The following is a 22,995-nucleotide window of genomic DNA, read 5'->3' on the forward strand; positions in this document are numbered from 1 at the left end:
ATCGATATACGAAAAACGGAGAATACAATCGCGTGAGCGCGATGTTAACGCCGATCAATAAGTCGACGATTCGAAATTAAAAATTTCACGGGAGGGAATAACTCCGACAATGAAATCCATTTGGGGAAAAAAGAATTTATCGAAAAGTTCGTCAAAGAGTAAAGAATTATTCTCTTTATGAATTTTTGAATATTTATCGTTAAAAATATTGTAAAATTAATACGAGAAAATTTCTAATCGCGAGAAGCGATTACAAGTTTGTGCTTTTAATGTGTAACTAAATGTCGAACATTTCTATTCTTTATTTAAGGAAAGAAGCAAAATATTTACCTTTCGCGTTCGTCCTCTTAAATAAACAAGAAAAATAATGAATCGATTCAATATTAAATTAATTTCAGATTGAGGCTGTATTTACGTTTATCCTTGGACAATGAGTTACGTATACGAGGCCATTAAATAAAGCTTCTCGACTAACGAAGAAGATATTGAGAAAAGCGGAAATTTATGTTACAGCGTCGAACAAATTGTCTATAAACAATCGCTGGAAATTAACACTTTGCGCGATTAAACTAGTAATCGGACCGCACATTTATCATCGATTTTGTAATACGGTGGTAATTACATAGATTAATTCAAAGTGACTCTTAAATCACTTTAGAAATTCTTCGCAAATTTTTTCTTCCTAATTAATTCTTTTATTTTATTAATTAGTTAAAATTTAATAGAAACAATTTATGATTGTAGAATGTTATTAAACAATTATATGTTACGCAATTTTGTTGAAAGTTGCGAGCAAGTAGCACAGCCATGCAATCAACTAATGCAAGACGCACACTTGCTTGGACACCGCAATCGCATTAACGCACGGAACTTCACACCATAAAAGTCCGATAATGCAAATCACGTGCTGTGTGAAAAAAAAAAAAAATCTCAAGGAGCCTCCGTTTGCTGAAGGTGCCTAATAGAAATTTCCCACGGGGACGACACGCTCGCACATTGCCGGATAATATTAAATTCGCCAATAATTCGATTGTCACTGCGAATCGATAATTCTTTTGTAAAATGGAGAAATTCGCGCTCATATCCGAACCATTAATTTTCGTGAAAGTAATATAAGAATTTTCGAAATACTGAGTGAAATGATGAGGATAAATTAAAGAAAAATTATCTTTTTAGAGGAGTGGAAAAAAAAATTGTATTATATATACGACATTAAAGTAGAAAATGTGAACTATGCGATTAATACATTTTATATTTTTCAAACTTTTTCGCCTTAATTTACAAAATTCCATGGCTGTATGACTTTTTCCTTGCTGCCGGCGAGCGATAAGCAAACATTTTCATCCGAATTTTATATCGTAGGTTTGTATGCTCCGCACGCACTCCGCATGAATATAAATATTATTCTTCTACAACCCATTATTTACTCGAATTTAAAAAACGCGCCAAGCGCAGAATATGTATTGTCCCTTTCATGTTTCCAGCCATTTCACTCACGATTCAAAAACAACAAATATCTTTCTTCCAATCTCTCTCTTCGGTAATGAATCTTTTTCCAGAATCGTTAACGATTAATCTCGTTTCGCATTCCAAAATATGTATAACTTTTCATAAATATTTCGAAATGATGGCGTACGTAAAGCATGACCGTGATGAAAATTTGCATGACTTTTAATATAAGATTCTCTATAAAAAAAAAAAATTCTCTGACATCCTATACATTATGCCGCTGCGATTTATTATTTATCGGAATATTTATAGTACGCGTCCACGCGCACACGGACAGAGCCGTACACATTTTATAATTGTATGCGCAACGGCGGATGGCTGTCAAATAAAATTTTTCGTATCACCTACCTGAATTAGGATGCCCGTTGCCGTTGGGTCGCGCGGACGGTGCTCCATCTCTGGCCTCCACCTCGAGGGCATAAGCGCCCTGCTTTTCGCGATCGAACATTACTTTTGTGAAGATCTCGCCGGTCTCCCTGTTGATCTCGAAGTAATCCTTGCCCTCGTTCCTGTCGCTCTCCACCACGTAATATGTGACCTAGATAAACGGCACGTGTAAAGTTTATCGACTTAACCTGCGACATCCCTATGTACAAAAATAAGTAACGAAGGATTATACGGAATTCTGGAGAAGAAAAATTACATTTGCTTCCCGACTTAATAATATTGGTATAACACGGTCATAAATTATCGACATTCTTCTATTAACTTGGAATTTTCGTATAAAATATGACACAAAGATTTTTCAAATCGTATAATGTTATATTTTCAAGTGTATTTTATATTTTTTATATTACGTTGTCTTTCTCGTAATTTTGATAATTAGAATTTTCAATATATAAAATGTAACTATTTATAACATTTATCGTGAAAGAATCGTTAATCGTGTTGATATATTCGCTGCTTTATATTATCCTGGGATATTCAGTCGTCGCGCGCTACATCTTGGCCGTACATGACGTTTTTTTTACAATCCGACTTATTTCACCTTTATTCGCGAAAACTTCCTGTTTCATATTAAAGTGCATGCACATGTATAAAGCTCGCGAAACGCATAAAAATGTCCAGGTCTGGGTCGGGTGAGAGGGCGAAACTTTCGTGAAGTGGTTATCGCGAAGCGCAAGAAAATTTGAATGAATATTTCGCAAGAGAAGATTTTGCTTCGACCAGTTCTAAGATTGTCGACTGGGTGCATTCGAATTTCGCTCTAATAAAGTAACAAACGGTGTCACAATTCAAAGAGAAAGACATATAATGACGGACTAGTTATTCTCTCTTTCGAGTTACTATATATTTCTTTTTAAACCGCCAATTTTAAAAATGATAACGGAAACAATGGACAAAAACTCGATTAAGCCGTCATCAATAAATATTCTTATTACACAGCCTTTCGGTAAACATGAAAAATTTATCTAATATAATAATAAATATATAATAAATATATTAATAAATTTATATTTATTAATATATTTATTATATGGTACATTTTTATGGAAATCGTGTAAATATTTTACATATTACATATTATGATTTAAGCATCTTTATCGCATTAATATTCAAATTTTTCGCTAAATTAATATTTATCAGTTTTCATATATTTGTTTTAATATATTTATGAGCCTTTATTTTAGTGAAACATAAAATTATAACGATTACGAATTTTATTTTCCTTGTTATTTATTATTGATTTTTCTAATTTTTGTCTTTTTTATTGTCGCAAAATATTCCTTTTCCCCCGCAATTGTCAATAACGGTGCGCATGCAAGAAAGAATGGGCAAAGAAGGAAGGTGAACAAAGAAATGGCGATATCGAGTTTACGGTAATGTGATTACAACGCTCGGCTACATGTCGAATAGGTCGACCATTCTCGTCGTGTCCCTTTTTTTTTTTCTCCGAGATTGCGCGCATTTCCGTTCTCTATGGCTCGCGCGTAGCACGTGCAAATGGAATGTGCATATATTTGACAGATCTCGAGCGCGCGAAGGTGTTTCGCGCGTTTTTTTTTGCGAGATTTACAGTCGCGCGCGGTATCTCCCAAGTTACCTAATCGGCAAATTTCCAGTGGAAATTCCGTGATGCTTCGCGAACGTTATGCTTTCGTTTACTGCGGAGGAAATCTTGTTTTTTTTTTTTTCCTTTTTCAACAGCTACGTGTGCACGCTATTTTCACGAAGTTGTTTGTTCAAGAATGGTTTTATTTCTGTTTAATGTATAAGGGATGAAAGTTTACCCTACCAGCAGTAAAGCGCATACGAGATTTTTCTCACCCTAACACTTTTTTTTTCGTTTTCTGCTTCTCTTGAAGGATCATGTATATACAATAAATGCTTCGTGAAATACATGTAATGTTTTATGTGTGAATACAATACTTAACGTCAATTTTCTAAAGACACTACTCAGAAAATAAAAGACTCACAATATAAATTGAAAGAAAATTGTAAATTTATTTTTCAAATTAAATGATTTATTATTTCTGAAAATATCTAATCAGTAATCAATATTTTTTTTCCTGATTTTACACGATGAGGTCATTTTTCATTACAGGTATATCCGATTAAAAAAAAAAAAGTTGAAAAAATTATAAAAACTTGAAAATAATAATGTAAGTCTTATACCCGTATTCATAGTCCTTTCTTATTTTAAGGGCGGAGGAAGCCTCCATGAAGGATTTCTTGAATCTGCAAGGCCACCTTGTTTCGTAGATGGACCTCGAGTCTCCCTTTCAAAAGGAAGGAATATTTTAGGGATTTTTAGTGACCGACTGGAGGCAGCACCGTTTTATGCTGCCTGCAACTAATTTCATATAATACATATGAAAACTTTTTCGTATCTTCAAAAAATTCCACGGGATTTTCCCAATCGCGAATGTATCTTTTCGGAATCCGCCACAGAATCCGATTCTCTGGATTTTCGTCTTCAAATCCATCGTCAGAATCATTTAAAAATTTATTGTCCATTATCCCTTTTTCCTTTATACACTTTCAGTTTGAGAGCGCGACAACAAATAACCACAAAACCACAAATGTAACGAAACTAACTTTTGGAGGTTATATTTGATTATATTCTGCGTATCGTCTGCTAAAAAGGTCGCATCACTCCTCAAGGAAGCTCGTGATCTTCCTTGAGATAAGGGAGCCAATAAGATTCCTTGTTCGGTCAAGGAAAGTTTATAAAACGTGGAACGAGGAACAAGGAATCCTTATTCCTCAAGGACGGACTATGAATACGGGTATAAGTGTCGAATTTTCAAGGAGAGGAAATTAATCTAACTTAAGCTCAGGCTTGCTTCTCCTTCCCCTCGAAAGCCAATAATTTATACCTCAATATTCAGCATGTAATATTACGTGTACATAATCGTAACTGCATCTAAATTACAGAATGCGTTTCGTATCGTAGCAACCTAGTTTTAAGCGCAAAACGAATGATAATCATGCGATTAAACATAGGCAGGGGTGGTATATATATACTGGTGTCGTTAACGCCTGTATCCATTATAATGCGCCCGTACGTGATAAATTCAACGCCGCTCAAACACGATCGTTGGAATTGCGTTACTCCGTTACGGGAGTTTATAACATTCCCGCTGTTAAGCGGGAATATCGATTTTGCCGCGCATGAAACCATTAAAATTTCGACGCGACGATCTAAGTTACAGTCTAAAGCACCCCCGTATTCCCCAATTCCCGGCTGTTCTTCCGCCTCTCACCCTCAATCAGGACTTGGACGACTAAACTCCCGTAAGTCCCCGTTCAAGTGCCCGGGTATAGCGCAATACGAGTGTGTTCTTTTGTTCTTTTGTGCAGCCCCGATGCAATCCTCCTGCAATTGATCCACTCGAAATCGGATCTGTGCGATAAAGAAATGGAAAGATCCGCGTCGATGCGTCTTTCTCGGCTATCTTTTTCATTATAATTGAACTAATTTTCTCGATATTTTCTGCTCTAATATTATTTTACGAATGCATAAAGTATATAAAATATCTCTCTATTGCTTTGATAAATTTTTATTTGCGTTGTAATATCGATATCTCAAATTTAATAAATTAAAAATATTGTACTGATGACAAAATTAATTTTCATCGACAGGATATTAAAATATTTTATACTTAGGAAAAGTGAAGTGTTTGTGTATGTCGTATTTGTTGTAGAGCAGACGAAAAAGTGTTTGTTTATATTTGCGGGATAGATACACGGTCGGATATTTTGTCAATAATGTGTTTCACCTATTTCTCGCAGTTTGCTACACGAATTCGTGATTTTTGTCTTGATAAATGTTATTTATTGAATGCGTGGGTGGGAGAGGGCCCACTCAAAAAAAAAAAAAAATATATCTAACCTAACCCAATACAATTTTATTTTTAAAACTGAAAATAGGTTTGGGTTAGGTTAGATTTCTTTCGGGATGAGGGTACAAGAAAAGGGGCGGAGCCCGACCCCACCCACGCATAAATAGTTTTATTGAATGCGTGGGTGGGAGAGGGCCCACTAAAAAAAAAAAAAAAAAAAAATCTAACCTAAACTAATCCAATTTTATTTTTAAAACTGAAAATAGGTTTGGGTTAGGTTAGATTTCTTTCGGGATGAGGGTACAAGAAAAGGGGCGGAGCCCCACTCCACCCACGCGTAAATAGTTTTTGCAACGAAAAAATAACAAACTATACAGCATACACATACTTTAATGTCAAACTTCAATTTGTTATATCTTAAACCAATGCCATCCCCGATTTATTTCTTGAAATTACTCAGAGAAGATTCTCCCCTACAATATATTTAAGTAGCGATAAAATCGAAGGTGTGTTATACTTATACTTACCTTATATTTGTTAAAGTAGTTAGAAATTTAATTTGCTATACATATTATCACGAGGTATATGTTCTAATTTTAAATATATCTAGGGAAATTGAGCCATATATTGGAAAATATTTTTCGCTTTATATATTCTCTCACGTTTGAAAGAAAGGGATATGCAAGGACGTAGAATCAACGGCGTGGAATCTGCGTCGTGTTTGCACATTGTCTTGTAGATAATTATCTAGTATCGCAATTAATTGATTGCTATCGCTACTGCGTCCCGGGATACGTCGATCTGTTTCACTCGGAACTAACGCTTGATATCGATTTACCTGATTATTGGGAAATGTCCCATCCTTGTCGATCGCGTTCACCTGGGTGACTTTGCTGCCCACCGGTTCACCCTCGAGTACGGTTTCCTGTTCTCGTTCGGTGAACAGCGGTATCTCGTCGTTAACATCCTCCAGCATGATGTACACGGTCGCTTCGGAAGCGAGCTGCTGAGCTCCATTATTCTGAAGGAATAAAATTGATTTGCGATTACAAAATCTTACACATTGTATACTTCTCGACGCTGACATTCTTCGTTCTCATATATTTACGTTATGAAAAAATACTCTTGCAAATATATACAGGGTGTCCCATTTTAACGGACCCACTCAAATATCTCAGAAACACTGCGTTAAATCGAAAAATCTTTCAAGCAAAAGTTGTGTGGCTTTAAGGGGGCCATAAGATGGTGACAATGATTTGACCTTGGAAAATCATTTGAAGGTCATGTGAAGGTCAACTTTAAAATCTTAAATAGAAACCCCCATTTTTTATTTAGTATTCTTGTAGCTGACATCGAGAGCTTTCCAAAACATTATAATAAAGTATTTTTTTATTCAGTACTTTTTGAGTTATTTTATATTTTAATGTGACATCTTTTGATATAAAAAATTAAATATCTCATAAAATAGTTAGTTTTTGATAATCTTACCGTAATACTTTTATGTACAGAATAATTTTTTCCATTTAACGCAGTGTTTCTGAGATATTTGAGTGGGTCCTTTAAAATGGGACATCCTGTATATTCACTTTGAGCCGTTCTCTCTCAGATTAGTGATTTATACGCGATTAATCTATATTTGAGCTTATATGCATACAAAGCAGAATTACGTTATTGATTTAGCAAACTGTAATTATGCTAATATCGCAAAATTATTATTATCAATAATTAGATTGCGGCGATTCCGTGACAGATTAGGAAACAGTGATTATTCAGCGGCGTCGCAAAATGATACATTTATATCTTTATTTATTTATTTTTTCATAAAAGATTTAATCGCGCGAGATTTAATTTTTCAAATGTAAAGGTACGAAAAGGACGAGCCGTACCTCCACTCGTATGGTGAGATTGTATTCTTTTATGCTCTCATAGTCCAGTGGGTGGTTAACCTTGATGTCAGCCCAGGTCGACAATTGGTCAGGGCGTTGTTGAAGGTAAAACGTGTGAAACTTGTTCGTCTGAGCCGTGGAACCGGGCATTAAGTGGTAAAAGACCGTCGGATTATTGTCGATTCCAGAGCTGTCGACACACACAAAGGTATGTATTACAAAGGCGCGCCGCTGGCTGCTCGGAAGCTGCCGTGAACGGCTTAACGAAACGGAAACGGAAAAACAGAAACGAGAACGGAAATTTTCTAAGATAGAAGAGAAAGAGAGAGAGAGAGAGAGAGAGAGAGAGAGAGAGAGAGAGAAAGAAAGAAAGGGAGCCGATATATACATATCGATATTTTGAAGATGGAACAATTGATATCCTTTACGTGACTCGGGAATCGAAGGACGATTGTTACATACTCGGTTATGTAACGTTTGACCTGCCCTTTTCACAAAACGATATTGGTTGTTCCAGTATCAAGATACGAATATACAGGAATGCCCCGCGGCTAAACGTGATCCCTTTCGCCGATATTGTCATCTGTATTCAGATCACATATATATCTTTAAATAGAGAAATAATATTAAGTCTTATTTCTTTAAAGATTGCATTTATTATTTATCATTCTAGAGAATATAATTACATTTAGCTCAAAATACTGAGATGCAAATCTATGTCAATGAATGGGGGAACGATATCATTTGGGGGGGGAAAAAAAAAAAAAAATTATCTAACAATTTTTTTAGCCAAAGATACTAAATAATGACGTAACTATTTTGATTGTGTTCAAGAATGCGAATACAATCGAATTATATTATTTATTCGAGCCTTAAATATTTAATTTTTAAACAATAAATATTATTCATAAATATATACATGTACTCTATAATAAATTAATATATACATCTGATAAATATAATTTTCCAGCACATTTTTGAGCAATAATTTATACATATTATTCTGCTTTGCGAGTCGTATCAATTTCAAATTTATTTCAACATTGATTCAATTATTTCTCGATCAAATATATTTGTCGTGGAAAGATAAAAAGTCTTATTGCGTTATCTAAGAATTCGTAGGCAAACGGATCTTCCAGCACGGATGCATCCTGTATATATAAATATATATATGTATATTATAGAACTATTGTTAATTGTTACTGCCAATATAACGAGAGGAAAAATAAATCTCGAAATAAAAGATATCACCATGCGATGTGTCGTATACGCGCGAGCGTATACGTACACGATCAGAGAGAAGGAGAAAGAGAGAGAGAGAGAGAGGCAAGTACAAAAAAAAATAGGATTATTTTTCTTTTTCTATTTTTTAAACGCCTGACCGTCATTATGGAAAAAAGAGACTCTTTCGCCAGGGTGTGTCAATATATCTAATAAATGAGGTAAAAGGACGATTTCTTTTAGTACCTCGCAACAACAATATCACCGATCTCTACGCATTAAACTGTCATCGCGTCTGCGTGATGATTATCTTTGCTCGGAACCGGTATAATTTCGGCCATCGCGAATCTACGAGCAGCGTTATTATGCGCAAAAGTGATTTAATTCGCAGAATAAAAAAAAGTATGACTTATATACAGTTGGACCATGTGATTACTACTCACAATATGGATCAATTCATTCTTCCATAACACCGTTTTCCTTTTTACAGAGACACGCAAAATTAATTTCCACCCCGTGATATACTTGACATATAATATTTTGCTATATTGTGTCGAAAATTAATACGTGCCTTAAACGCGTATCGAAATTATACCGATTAAGATGCGTAGCGATCAGTGGAGTGATTATTTTTTACCTAACACGTTTCTCGCTCCCCGTCGTCGCCCGCGTTCCTTTTCTTTTCCCTTCCGTTTCTCTATTCGGTGCGCTTAATTAATGTACACATCTGCGCGTGTACATATATATAAAATCGTATACGTATAATATATATATATATATATATATACGCGTATTATATAACACACAAACACACATACACACACGGAGCGATGGCTCCTGCCGAAGAGCGGCCATAATCCTAGTTGACGCAGTCAAAAGATATCTGCTGCTCTAGCTACATTCGTCCCGTTTACACACGCGAGCTAATTACTATCCTCGACTCTGTTACCGTTGTTAATTCGATAGCAGAAGTGTTACGTTTCCATTGTATGTGCCATGTTAGAAGTCTTGTTCGAGCGCAAAGTTGAGCTTCGTGATCGAATGATTATTAATCGATCGGACTGTTATTTGTTAACAATTTTATTGTCTACTAATGTAATTTACAAGGAATGTTGCATGTCTCGACACAGGATAGTTTTATTCCAAGTTTATCTAGCTAGGCGAATCTTATTAGAATTTAAATTACTTGTAATTTAATTATTGGAATTTATTTTAAAAAATGCTTGCATATATACTATTACTTTGTAAAAAAAAAAAAAAAAAGTAAACACATCAGCTGTTTGAAACAAATGATAAATTTGCAAATTGTTTTAAATTTAATATTTTTTACATATCTGGCAATGGCATAAAGTTACGTTTACATTGACAATGCTAAAGAAAATTGGCAATCATTTAAATAGTGTGGGTCGATAATGCAAGTAGCTCACTCGTAAAATTTGCAAAGTTCTTTTTAGCAATTTAAATGCCATGGCAGTTCCATTGCTAGTAAGTTTAGAATGTTAAAGCCGATGTTCCTTGGAGAAAGATACAAGAAGGATCTTTGGAGAATGATCGGTTGGAATAAGACAAAGGTCACATTATTATTTTATTTTTTTCCTAAAATATATTCGCTAGTTCAATTTGCGAAAAAATTCTTTAAAAATTTATTAAAATTGACATATTTCAGAAAAAAAAAAAAATTTTTTGATCGGTTAATAATAATACATTAGAGTGTACTGTATAAATATATATTATATAGTGGAAAAAAATTACTGAGATAAATGAAAGTTTTTATTTAAATAATTTATCATTAGATGCAAATATTATTGTTCACTTGAATTACACACACGCACTTGAATATTCTTCAAACAAATAAATAAAAACCCCGCGGCGGGTTATTTAATATAAAACGAATTATTAATTAACAGAGTCAATTAGTACACACAGTGTGTAAATATTTACATCATTAAATATTCCGCTATTTGAAAATTTGATGAATTATTAAAATTATTTCTATAACATGAGGCTTTAATTAATTTTGTGATTAAGTATCGGATAAAAGATGCAAAAGTTAACTATTGTCTTGGAAATCTCACTCGAGCAATTATCGCGCTTTGGATCAATAAAAGTTACGCGAAATCCATCAAGTGCAATTAGTCTTTATTTACTAATTTGAAATTAATTAGTTATTTCAATTGCGCATTATCGCCTGGTCTCTAATTTGTTTTGAATAAATTAAATTATCTTCTCTAAAATGCAGAAGCATCCTGCATTAATGGTTACATTAAATAGAATGAATCAAAATTTAATAAAATATAATATATATATATATATATATATATATATATATTGGATTTATGTAATTAATGTTATTAATTTCTAATCATTGAAATGAGAATTTAATGTAATCACACATTCTTGAATTATCTAAATATTTCTGAACTTGTAATAAGATATATTACAATTAAAATGGAATAAATATAAACATTTTCAAATTATATATATATATGGTATATATATTTCTTGACATTAAAATTATTTAATCAGATTAAGAATATTAATTTCTTATAATCTCATTTATCTTTTACAAGGATTGTTAAGACAGGATGTGGCAGAATTTTTAAATTAATTTCTTAGAAAGATTGGGTCCTTTCAAAGTTTTAAGAAAACGAATAAATTAATTTGTTTGAAGTATAAATTAAATTTTATCAGGAATTATTTTCACACGAATTTCTCTTAATTAATCCTTGTCCCTTAATAAATCTATAACAGTCTGATTCAATTTATTTGCACGTATTTGAGCTCAGCTCATTGATCGAACGCATCGCACGACTGTATTACATGCTCAATTATTACGTCTTCGATTGTTTGTCGTCTATGCACGCGCGCGCGTTTATGTGTGTATTTGCGTGTGTGTGTATATATATATGTGTGTGTAATATGCGTGTGATGCGTGCGTTTCTTTGTTCCGCGGGTATGAACCACGCACCGCGTGTACACAGCCGTCGTGTCATCCGTTAGACGTCCGTGAAATGCCCACTGATACGGAAGGATTTTGGTCTCCTGAGAGGGAGGATCTCTCCCTGGTTCAAAGGACACGCGATCGAAATTGACAGCGCCATTTGTCAACTATATACAGGCACGGCATATTGACGTTTCCTTACGATGTTCCGAAACCATCGACCATAATTTTAATAATTGATTCTGATCAAAATTTATGTTTATTTATTTAATTAGAAATATTATCGCGTTTTATTGTATTATTTAATTTATCTTTATAAAATTATACTCTCTCGAGATATTAATATATCACGTTTTAAAAACTTACGAATGTTTTCTTACGATGAGCATTAATTCTAAATTCATAAAATAATTTATTATTAAAATTACAGTTGAGCCTGGGAACAACTTTGTATATAAGATGTTTTAAAAGGTGGAAAAACACGAGATGCGAATGAAAAAATAAATGAATTCTTAGACGAGTTTTTCAAGACATTCCCTTAGAAAATTTCATTTTATAAACGATTTTATTTATCGAAACTATTTATTGTCAATCTGTCGTAAATGTCACGATACTTGCTGATTGAATTAGAATGAAATTTATTCAAAATTAATTGAAAGATTGAACTTTTTTGTCTTTTTACGAGTTCTAAAATAACATCATTTCTAAAAATTATTAAACTTTAATATTAAATATATCTGTCTTTATATTTATGTTAAGAAACAATAATCTCCAAATCACACGGAAAATATTTTCTGAATATAATCTACACTTTTTGTGTATTTGAGTGTGTTATATAATGGTTAACTTAAAAGTCAAAGTTGATTCTCAGACTGCGCCTCTTTTATGACATACAAATTACGGACGATATCAAAGTACTAATATAAATGTCAACTATGAAATTATTATTTCTTACGGGACGGATATTGCGAATATCCAAAAGTTACTAAAATAAAAAAAAAACAAATATTACAAAATAAAAGAAATCTTATTTAAATGCGAGTAAAATAAAATTGCTATTAACTTCTATTGCATATTATTGTACATATTATTAATTATATATATATTTTTTTTGAAATATTGATATATTTTTTTTGTAAAATATATTAATAATATATTTTTCTATTGATAAATATTTTATCTTATTCGCAGATTACGCTGTGCTGTTCGATATCTTCTCCGCGGTTGACATTTTTAAGCCGCAATCTCGGTAAGTCTTTTTATAACACAATTTCGAGAATCGAAATTTTCAAAAGCGTATTATACGCGATTTAATAATTGTGCAATAATACTAATGCGATTAATATCACGGCTTACGTTTGCCATTTGCGTTTTCTACTTCAAGATGTCTCTCTCCGATATTGCATTATACTTAAACACGATATATAATTTCTATACATACAAAATTTTATTTTTAGACGAAGCAAATCCGCAAAAATTAAATTAAACATTCGCCGTGAAAATATAAATTTCGAAAGTTAAACGTAGCGGACGTCTCTTCTATTGCACGTCGCGCTTAACGAGATCTTTAAAAGATTCAATCTTCAGACATCGTTCTCCCAGGTAACGCCGTTAGCGAAACGAGCTCGTTTGTGAATACGCAAAGATCTGTTAAGCGCTCGTGTTCCGCACGGAGCTCAATCATTTAAATCGCGTCGTGTTACATTTTGAACGTCCCCATGTTAAGTTTCCTCGAACTAAGATATTGCGAGAGACGTGCGCTATCTCTCCTGTCCCCCTCGCTTAACTTCAAATGGAAAGCGAGTTCCAGCATTAAAATATCATTTCCTAAGGATATCCTTAAAACTTCGTCCGGGGATCTTAAATCACGTTCGTCCCGGGAACGATACGTCTCTTCCGAACGCGCGATCCGAAACGAATTTACATTCGGATTTACTAAAAATTATAAATATTAAAGGGCAAAAAGATTTTGTTGGAAAAATGTAGCAGAAATATTCCTGCGAATACGTTTTACGACCAATTTTATTTAAATAGACGAGAGTATCTCCGAATTGCGGGAAATGGCACTTTTATGCACGGATGGAAGGATTTTCTGTGAAAAATGTTGGCATCTTTTTACCAGAGACGGCAAAACTGGCATGGCACGACGTATTTTATGTTTAATACCGTTAGTAATTTTTTTTTTTTTCCTTTTTGCTTTTATCAACCATATTTTTCCGATCTGAAATCCGTGTGATACTATCTATTTCGTTCTGAAAGTAACAGCCAACAAGCGGGATTTTAATTCATGAACGATATTTATTTGAACATTTTTACGTTATTTGTTAAAAGATAGTTTCTAATATTATAATTATTAATTTATCGCGGAATATTAAGAAGAACATTTATATAAAATATTGAAACTTTATCATGTTTTCAAGTATCTTAAAGACGAACATTATCAAAAAATGATTAATTAGGTAATCGATTTATTTTCATAAAAAAATTTTCTTCTAATATTAAACAAATTTATTTCTATTTATATATATATACCATATATATGGTATGTATATGGTATATATACAGTGTGTCCCATTTTAAAGGACCCACTCAAATATCTCAGAAACACTGCGTTAAATCGAAAAATGTTTCAAACAAAAGTTGCGTGGCTTCAAGGGGGCCATAAGACGGTGATAATGATTTGATCTTGGAAAATCATTTGAAAGTCATGTGAAGGTCAACTTTAAAATCTTAAATGGAAATCCCCATTTTTTATTTAGTATTCTTGTAGCTGACATCGAGAGCTTTCCAAAACACTATAATAAAGTATTTTTTCATTAAGTACTTTTTGAGTTATTTTATATTTTAATCTGACATCTTTTGATATAAAAAATTAAATATTTCGTAAAATATTCAGTTTTCGATAATTTTACCGCAATACTTCTATGTACAAAATAATAAGACAAATTAATTAGTGCCAAAAAAAACAAATAATTGTTTAAAAAAATACATTGTAAATAATTTTCTTAAAAACAATTTTTTTTTATACTAATTGATTTGTCTCATTATTCTGTACATAAAAGTATTACGGTAAGATTATCAAAATCTAACTATTTTATGAGATATTTAATTTTTTATATCAAAAAATGTCTGATTAAAATATAAAATAACTCAAAAAGTACTGAATAAAAAAATAATTTATTATAGTGTTTTGGAAAGCTCTCGAGGCAAGCTACAAGAATACTAAATAAAAAATGGGGGTTTCTATTTAAGATTTTAAAGTTGACCTTCACATGACCTTCAAATAATTTTCCAAGGTCAAATCATTGTCACCATCTTATGGCCCCCTTGAAGCCACACAACTTTTGTTTGAAACATTTTTCGATTTAACGCAGTGTTTCTGAGATATTTGAGTGGGTCCTTTAAAGTGGGACATCCTGTATATGGTATATATATGTAACACATTCTCTCACAGCGACTTTCCCCGGATCTGCAAGTAATAAAATAAATATCAAAGACGTAAGTAGTATGAGTAACTCGTTTACTATCGCCACCCATATCGCGCAATACATTTTTTACGTTCTTTTTTTTCACGTTTGCCATGCAAAAATCCGCGGGATCATCGAGAGCTATGCTACTGGTAGCGGTGACGAGGAGTAACGCGATATATTGAACGAATGGACAGCAATATTGACACACAAACGTTTTCGGCCATTAAAGCTCGCAAAGGATACTTTGTCGCATTTTAACGAAATATGAAAAAAAAAAAAAAAAATGGCATTCGAATGGTATGCGATGTGCGCATCGCGTTTTCATATTCAACTCGACAGCTTGATCAATATTGAATTCCAAAATGTATTTTCAGCGAAACTTAAATGCGAATGTGAGAATGTGCAGATTAACAAGCACGATTATAAAATATATGCAAAAAATATTTAGGATTCTTTGCTGCGATTATTTTATTTATCTCTATTTATAATATATGAACATATATTACTTTAAAATTTGATCTTGTTATATTGCAAATCAGGTTTTAATTATTTCATATGACGAAATAAATAGGTATGTTTAAGTAAATTTATCGTCACAACGTATCTCATACTTTAATAAATTTCAAGACATTTTTATTTAATTACATATTTAATTAAAATTTTTTTTATTTCATATATATATACTAATATATTTAATATAAATATTTAAAAAAAAAACATGATAAAGAGATGATAGCTGAGTTAAATTTCCTCCAAGATAAAATCGACTGCGGTATTGCCAATGAATTTATTATTAAAAGGAAAGGAAAAAAAATTTGAGAGATAGTAAATATTATATCAAATAAATAACTGTTTTTGCATTATCAGATCGAGCAGTTATATTATATTAAATATTCCGTAACAAAATTGTTTTGCTCAAAACATAATTTTTGCAATATCGAAGCACTCTTCTGATCCAGCATTCGTTTAAAATTCGTTTAAAATGCGGAATATATAGTACGGATTAATATCTACAAAATGTCGAAGCTGCTTTGAAATACGCGATTAATGTCCTGGGATGTAACGATGACAACTCGATAAAATATCAAGCCGTCAAGCATACAAAAGATTCTAATAATACCACCATTTATTATGTTTATCATTTTTGGGAAATAAATCAATGCCATAATAAACTGTACGTGACCAGATAACGTGTGTATTAACCTTTCGATTTTTGATTGTGTGCGCTAATTAAGATTAGCGCTAGCCATAATCAATTTTCTCGATGTAAATATTTTTAAAAATAAAATTATTAATTTATTTAAAGACGATCGATTTTTGTAATACACATAATATTAATTGATATGTATTGAAAGAAATCTTTGGAAGAGTAAATACTGATAAACGCGTTTCTAAAATTTATATCGACATATGTAAATATTTAGGCTGAATGGAGTTTTTGAAATTCTTTTCGATTTTCATTCATCCACTTTTCGTTTGCAATTTTCCACATTTTGCCACTTTTGGTATTTTTGCATAAATTTCTCACGAAAACAATTTATTCACCGAAACCGAATTGAGCGAAAAAGAAAGTTTACCCTGTTGCTTTAAAAATCATTAATTTATCCTTGGTTCATTCGCGAAATAACGCAACGCTAATACCCGTATTCATAGTCCTTCCTTATTTTAAGGACGGAGGAAGCCTCCATGAAGGATTCCTTGAATCTGCAAGGCCACCTTGTTTCGTAGATGGACCTCGAGTCTCCCTTTCGGAAGGAAGGAATATTTTAGGGATTTTTAGTGACCGACTGGAGGCAGCACCGTTTTATGCTGCCTGCAACTAATTTCATATAATATATATGAAAACTTTTTCGTATCTTCAAAAAATTCCACGGGATTTTCCCAATCGCGAATGTATCTTTTCGGAATCCGCCACAGAATCCGATTCTCTGGATTTTCGTCTTCAAATCCATCGTCAGAATCATTTAAAAATTCATTGTCCATTATCCCTTTTTCCTTTATACACTTTCAGTTTGAGAGCGCGACAACAAATAACCACAAAACCACAAATGTAACGAAACTAACTTTTGGAGGTTATATTTGGTTATATTCTGCGTATCGTCTACTAAAAAGGTCGCATCACTCCTCAAGGAAGCTCGTGACCTTCCTTGAGATAAGGGAGCCAATAAGATTCCTTGTTCGGTCAAGGAAAGTTTATGAAACGTGGAACGAGGAACAAGGAATCCTTATTCCTCAAGGACGGACTATGAATACGGGTATAAGTGTCAGCTCATCTGAGAACTCGAAATCTCGTAGTATCAATATTGATCGGTTGTTTGAATAATTTCTCAATTTCTTTTTCTCCGCGAAATTTAATTCGATGTTTATTAATCATGATCGAGCAACGTAAAATGAAACCCACGTCACCGTGCATTTTTTCGCTGATTAATTCCGATGATTGCTCGTTAGCGGTGTTATCGAGGCCGAATGTTAATCTCGGAGAGTTTTCACATTACTGTCAGAATAATAGCGCAACCCGTGCCCGTGACAAATGACGGCTTGTGTACGGCGATTTTAATTGCTCGTTATACGTGGACGACGTCTGACAGACGATATTGCATTCTCGCTTCGAGTAGTTTATACATCGCGCACGTTGGTTAGTATAATAGGAACAGTATAGTACAGCTCATAAGCGTGACCCTTAGTCCGAAAATTTGCATGTGAGTGAATATGTGAATGTGCGCACGTACGCGTAAGGTACGCGTACAACTACGTTAAGTATGTGGACAAAAAGCGAGCTTGTACAGGTAAGATTGTCGCACAAGAGCGGCGCGTGTAGTCAAAAGTTATATGTTAGAAAGTTTAGAGAGAGAGAGAGAGAGAGAGAGAGAGAGAGAGAGAGAGAGAACGTAGATCTTATATATCCCCACTCGGTGCACAATCGCTCCTCAACCCTTGGTGCGCGGTGACGATGCAAATGTGTGTCTGTTTATGCGTGTCTGTTTGTGTGATTATGAGTGTACACGTGAGCGTATCATTAATCAAAATTCCAATACGATTTTATCGAAAAATTTTTTGACGTCATACAAAGTAATCTTCCTCCATTAACACGAGCACATAGAAATTCGATATTTGATTTGTGATAATTTGATTATTCCCAAAGATTTTATTTTATTTTATTTTATATATATATACTGGGTGGCCCATTTTAATACATCCAGTCGAATATCTCAAAAACCAAGCCCGAAAGAGAAAAATGTTTGAGACAAAAGTTGTTTGGTTTCGAGAGGGCCGTAAGACGGTACCATTGGTTTGACCTTGGAAAATCATTTGAAGGTCATGTGAAGGTCAACTTTAAAATCTTAAATGGAAACCTTCATTTTTTATTTAGTATTTTTGTAGCTTGCCTCGAGAGCTTTCCAAAACACTATAATAAAGTATTATTTTTATTAAGTACTTTTTGAGTAATTTTATATTTTAATTTGACATATTTTGATATAAAAAATTAAATATCTCGTAAAATATTTAGTTTTTGATCATCTTACCGTAATACTTCTATGTACAGAATAATGAGACAAATCAATTAGTATAAAAAAAAAATTGTTTTTAAGAAAATTATTTACAATGTATTTTTTTAAACAATTATTTGTTTCTTTTTGGCACTAATTAATTTGTCTTATTATTCTGTACATAGAAGTATTGCGGTAAAATTATCGAAAACTGAATATTTTACGAGATATTTAATTTTTTATATCAAAATATGTCAGATTAAAATATAAAATAACTCAAAAAGTACTTAATGAAAAAATACTTTATTATAGTGTTTTGGAAAGCTCTCGATGTCAGATACAAGAATACTAAATAAAAAATGGGGGTTTCCATTTCAGATTTTAAAGTTGACCTTCACATGACCTTCAAATGATTTTCCAAGGTCAAATCATTGTCACCATCTTACGGCCCCCTTGAAGCCACACAACTTTTGTCTGAAACATTTTTCTTTTCCGGGCTTGGTTTTTGAGATATTCGACTGGATGGATTAAAATGGGCCGCCCAGTATATTACTTTTTTATGGCAATAAAATCGTACTGCAAAAGTTTAATTTCGGTGTCAGCTCACTCGCCAGAAGGATGTAGAATCGTTTTCATTTCGAGTCTCGTGAATCCATAATATCCTTCTCTTTCCTTTGCACGTAAAAAAAAAAGGACAAAGAGAAAGAAATCCTCGCCCCAGTCGACACACATGAGCGTTTCGATCCGCGAGCGTCACGTAGCGGCGCCAATTAATCAGCAAATGCTTTTACTCGTTCAATTTTAATTGGAAAAGTAAATATATATATATATATATATAAATCACACTACACTATGCTGCCCGACGTGATACGAGACGGTGATTCCAGCAATTAAAAATATGCTCTAACTATCATCAACTCAACAATCTAAATCGTTGCTCAACTTGCTGTCGAGCGGCGCACAAAAAAAAAAAGAGGTTGTCGCCGACAAAATGACACTACGAGAACACACTACACTCTCGAAGAAAAATGAAAAAAAAATAAATAACGTGGAGGAAAGAAGAACGTGATTGCGCACGTCGTAACCTAACGCAAGATAAGCAACTGACGAAACATGCCCAAAAATTAATTACGGCATTCATGGAATGTATGTCGATGAATTGGATGAGTATGCGTGTCCTGGCGACGAACCATGATTGTGAATCGTAGTGATTTAAAACTGATAACAACCAAACGTGAGTGTTGAAAAACGTAATATGTATGTATTTGCCAAGTCGGGCGTTCGAGAATTAAAATTGCTCGATCGCATTCGCGATCACAACTACTTGACTGACTCGGAACGCATACGGCAACGAAAAAACGAGACCAAAGTAAATTTTGAAAAAAGCCAATCCTGCGCCAAAGAACGAATAACTAAAAAAAAAAAGGAGGAGACACGCACGAGTGAGTGTAAATCATGAGAGACAAATGAGAGAGAAACGAGAGACAATGATTGGTCAAATGAACGATATATGTATATATAATTATATATATATATATATATATATATATATATATATATATATATATATATAGTTTTAGGGGGAAGCAATCTATTCTTATAAAACATGCCCAAAAATATGTTTACGGCACACACAAGAAATGTATGAAAAGATAGATAGGTAGATAGATAGAGAGATAGTTCTGCATCTAATCCGTCGCGAGAATTCGTCAAATGATACATTAAATTAGCTTAGGCAATGACTTTGTAGTATATGATATCGCAGCGCAGAAACAAAACACGTGACTTAAAATATTGTACATATTGCTCGTTAACGTTGCGGCTTAACAATGTTGATGTTGATGCGTTTTTTGCCGGGCCGCGAATTCCCGACAAGGGAAGTGATTATCAACGGATGATATCAAAGTGTTTGCGTATGTATGTAGGCATTGTATGTGTGTACATCCCCGCATCGAGACTTGTGCGCGTGGCGCGACGTTGATGAGGAAAGTTGGCGGAAAATGGCAAACTAACGCCGAATAATGAAACGTTTTGCTGCATTGCTTTCCGACTGCCATTAAACCAGCATCCTAACGAGTAAACTCATCCGAATTAATCCTTCTGAAATGTCGCTAAAACGTTACTAACGGGTTCTCGGTAGAATTCGTGTCACCTAGAAAATCTGTCTGAATTTTGCACGATATTAGCGAAGCCTGATGTTTAAACTGCAGGTAATAATATTTATTGCGCATTTAGACTGAGAAATTATGTTACAACATAAAAGTTTGTACAATATGCATAATGTGTGATAGACATCTCCTAGAGATATTTATTTTATTATATCTTTTAATTGTTAATAATTTTTTAATACAATATTTTCAAATATTAAATAATAATATTAAATATTTATATAAATAAATGATATTAAATATAATTAATATTTAATATTAATATTAATTATATTAATATAATTAATATTTAATATTTAATAATTAAAAATAATATTAAATATAAATATTTTAAAATATTATATTAGAATTATTAATAATTAAGAAATCAAACTATACCCGATGATAACATTTGATTGTGCGTTACGCGAACAGAGAAAAGGAAAAAGTAGATAGGTAAAGAGATTAAAAAAATTATAAAGATACAAGGAATATAATTTTACTGCGTATCCCCTGCCTTTTCAAAAATTCAGATCAAGCTACGCAATTTGTTAATATCTCTGTTAAATTACTATAAGCCACCGAAACATTTGTGTTGCATAGCACACAAAGAATTCACCGAAATGCATCGGAATTACAATAAAATTGCACATACCATCTTGTGCATGACGGTGACATCTGGCACTTCTCGTGCATCGTGTACGCATGTAATTAGCCAATTCGTTTTCGCCGGAAATCCATGTGTCTCCGAGAGACTACTACTCGTTAAAAGCGATATGTCAAGCGCAAACTACCCATTACTAACGTTTCTTCGACGCGGCTTTCAGTACGTTCGCGTTTGCATCGGTCAGTTCTATTTTTTTTTCCGTAATTCACGACGCAATTCGTTCTTCGTAATATTTTTTTTAAGGTTTTTTTTCTTTTTTTTTTTTCGTAAAGTTAGAATATAAAATATAGCAGATGATATTTTTTTCAATCTTCGCGAAATGATAAAAATGATATTTGAACTGTATATATTTAAAAAGTTGTAATACTTGAGATGTAACCCGCCGATTAAGCTGATACGTATTTTTGATTGTAATTAAGAATGTTTTTTTGGCTGTGCAATAGTAGCAAAAAATTGTCAAAATTTAAAAAAAGGAATATATTTCTTACGTTTATAGTGTTTGAAAAATCAAATAAATAAATCCCGGATTACAAAAGGAATTGAAGTATCACAAAGTAATATGGTTCGTAAAAAAATAACAATAATTAATTTTTTTTTCCTCGACAATTTATCACAAAAACTTTCGATCGTAAATATCTCCTGAAATCAAGAAACAAAAAAAAAAGAAACGAGTGATTTGCAGAAAGAGAGAAAGAGACAGATAATATTTTTCTACAATTTTTAGCGAATAACTTTTAGACGATTAAGTGAAAAAATTTAAATCAAGTTTTGTACAAATATTTATTAGAATTTTCTTAATATAAAATTTCTATTTTATTGGCAATGTTTTTTCCTTGTCAAATTTGTCAATAAGTGCTACAATACGCGATTTTCTGTGTCAATTATCATGCAACAATGGAACTCACGCTTTGTTCGGAAAATTGCGCTCTAGTGATAAATACCCGCGTCCTCCGAGACGAATACTCGACATGACTCTACTTCGGATTCTAGTCAAGTTTTTTTTATAAATCCTTGCGAATTACGAGTGACGATCTCTCGTGAATGAAAGGCAGTCTTTGGTCGCGCTATTTATTCAATTTACGTATACACGAAAGAGGCGTCTTCTTGTTACCCTGACGGAAGGAAATTAAATCTCTCGTCGCGGAATCGACTAAAGCTCAACCGACGAGAGAATGAAAAATGGTTTCGTATCTTCGTGTCGAGATGCAGCAAAACGTTTCGGGAACGTAGTCGGCTTGGCGGAACCGATATAAAATCGCGCTATTTGCCACACGCTAAGTCGAAAAAAATGAAGCGCTAACGAGGCCGAGTATCGATCACAAATAGCTATTCACATCGCAGAAAAGAAGATATACCGTATCTAAGAATGTGTGGGTGCGT

The 22,995-nt window shown here is 33.1% G+C and overlaps 2 protein-coding genes across 13 annotated transcripts in view; one reads left to right on the forward strand and one right to left on the reverse strand.

The window, feature by feature from the left end:
* The window catches only part of LOC138936260 (uncharacterized), a 383,952-nt gene that overhangs the window by 306,139 nt on the left and 54,818 nt on the right, over positions 1–22,995 (forward strand). For all 3 annotated transcript variants that reach the window (XR_011447356.1, XR_011447357.1, XM_070301524.1), the window contains one exon: positions 13,035–13,092. Coding sequence is in view for 1 of the 3 variants with exons in the window: in XM_070301524.1 (XP_070157625.1) it covers positions 13,035–13,092 (58 nt within the window). In the remaining 2 variants the exon portion in view is untranslated. The remainder of the gene's footprint in view (positions 1–13,034; positions 13,093–22,995) is intronic.
* The window catches only part of LOC138936250 (neural-cadherin), a 204,456-nt gene that overhangs the window by 124,124 nt on the left and 57,337 nt on the right, over positions 1–22,995 (reverse strand). For all 10 annotated transcript variants that reach the window (XM_070301499.1, XM_070301497.1, XM_070301498.1 and 7 more), the window contains 3 exons: positions 7,682–7,871; positions 6,634–6,816; positions 1,858–2,047 (listed from right to left, as the gene is read on the reverse strand). In XM_070301499.1, coding sequence (XP_070157600.1) covers positions 1,858–2,047; positions 6,634–6,816; positions 7,682–7,871 — 563 coding nt within the window. The remainder of the gene's footprint in view (positions 1–1,857; positions 2,048–6,633; positions 6,817–7,681; positions 7,872–22,995) is intronic.

The sequence above is a fragment of the Polyergus mexicanus genome, unplaced genomic scaffold, assembly GCF_030449975.1.
Source record: "Polyergus mexicanus isolate NDT 795.1 unplaced genomic scaffold, iyPolMexi1.0 SCAF_9, whole genome shotgun sequence".
Taxonomy (NCBI): Eukaryota; Metazoa; Arthropoda; class Insecta; order Hymenoptera; family Formicidae; genus Polyergus; species Polyergus mexicanus.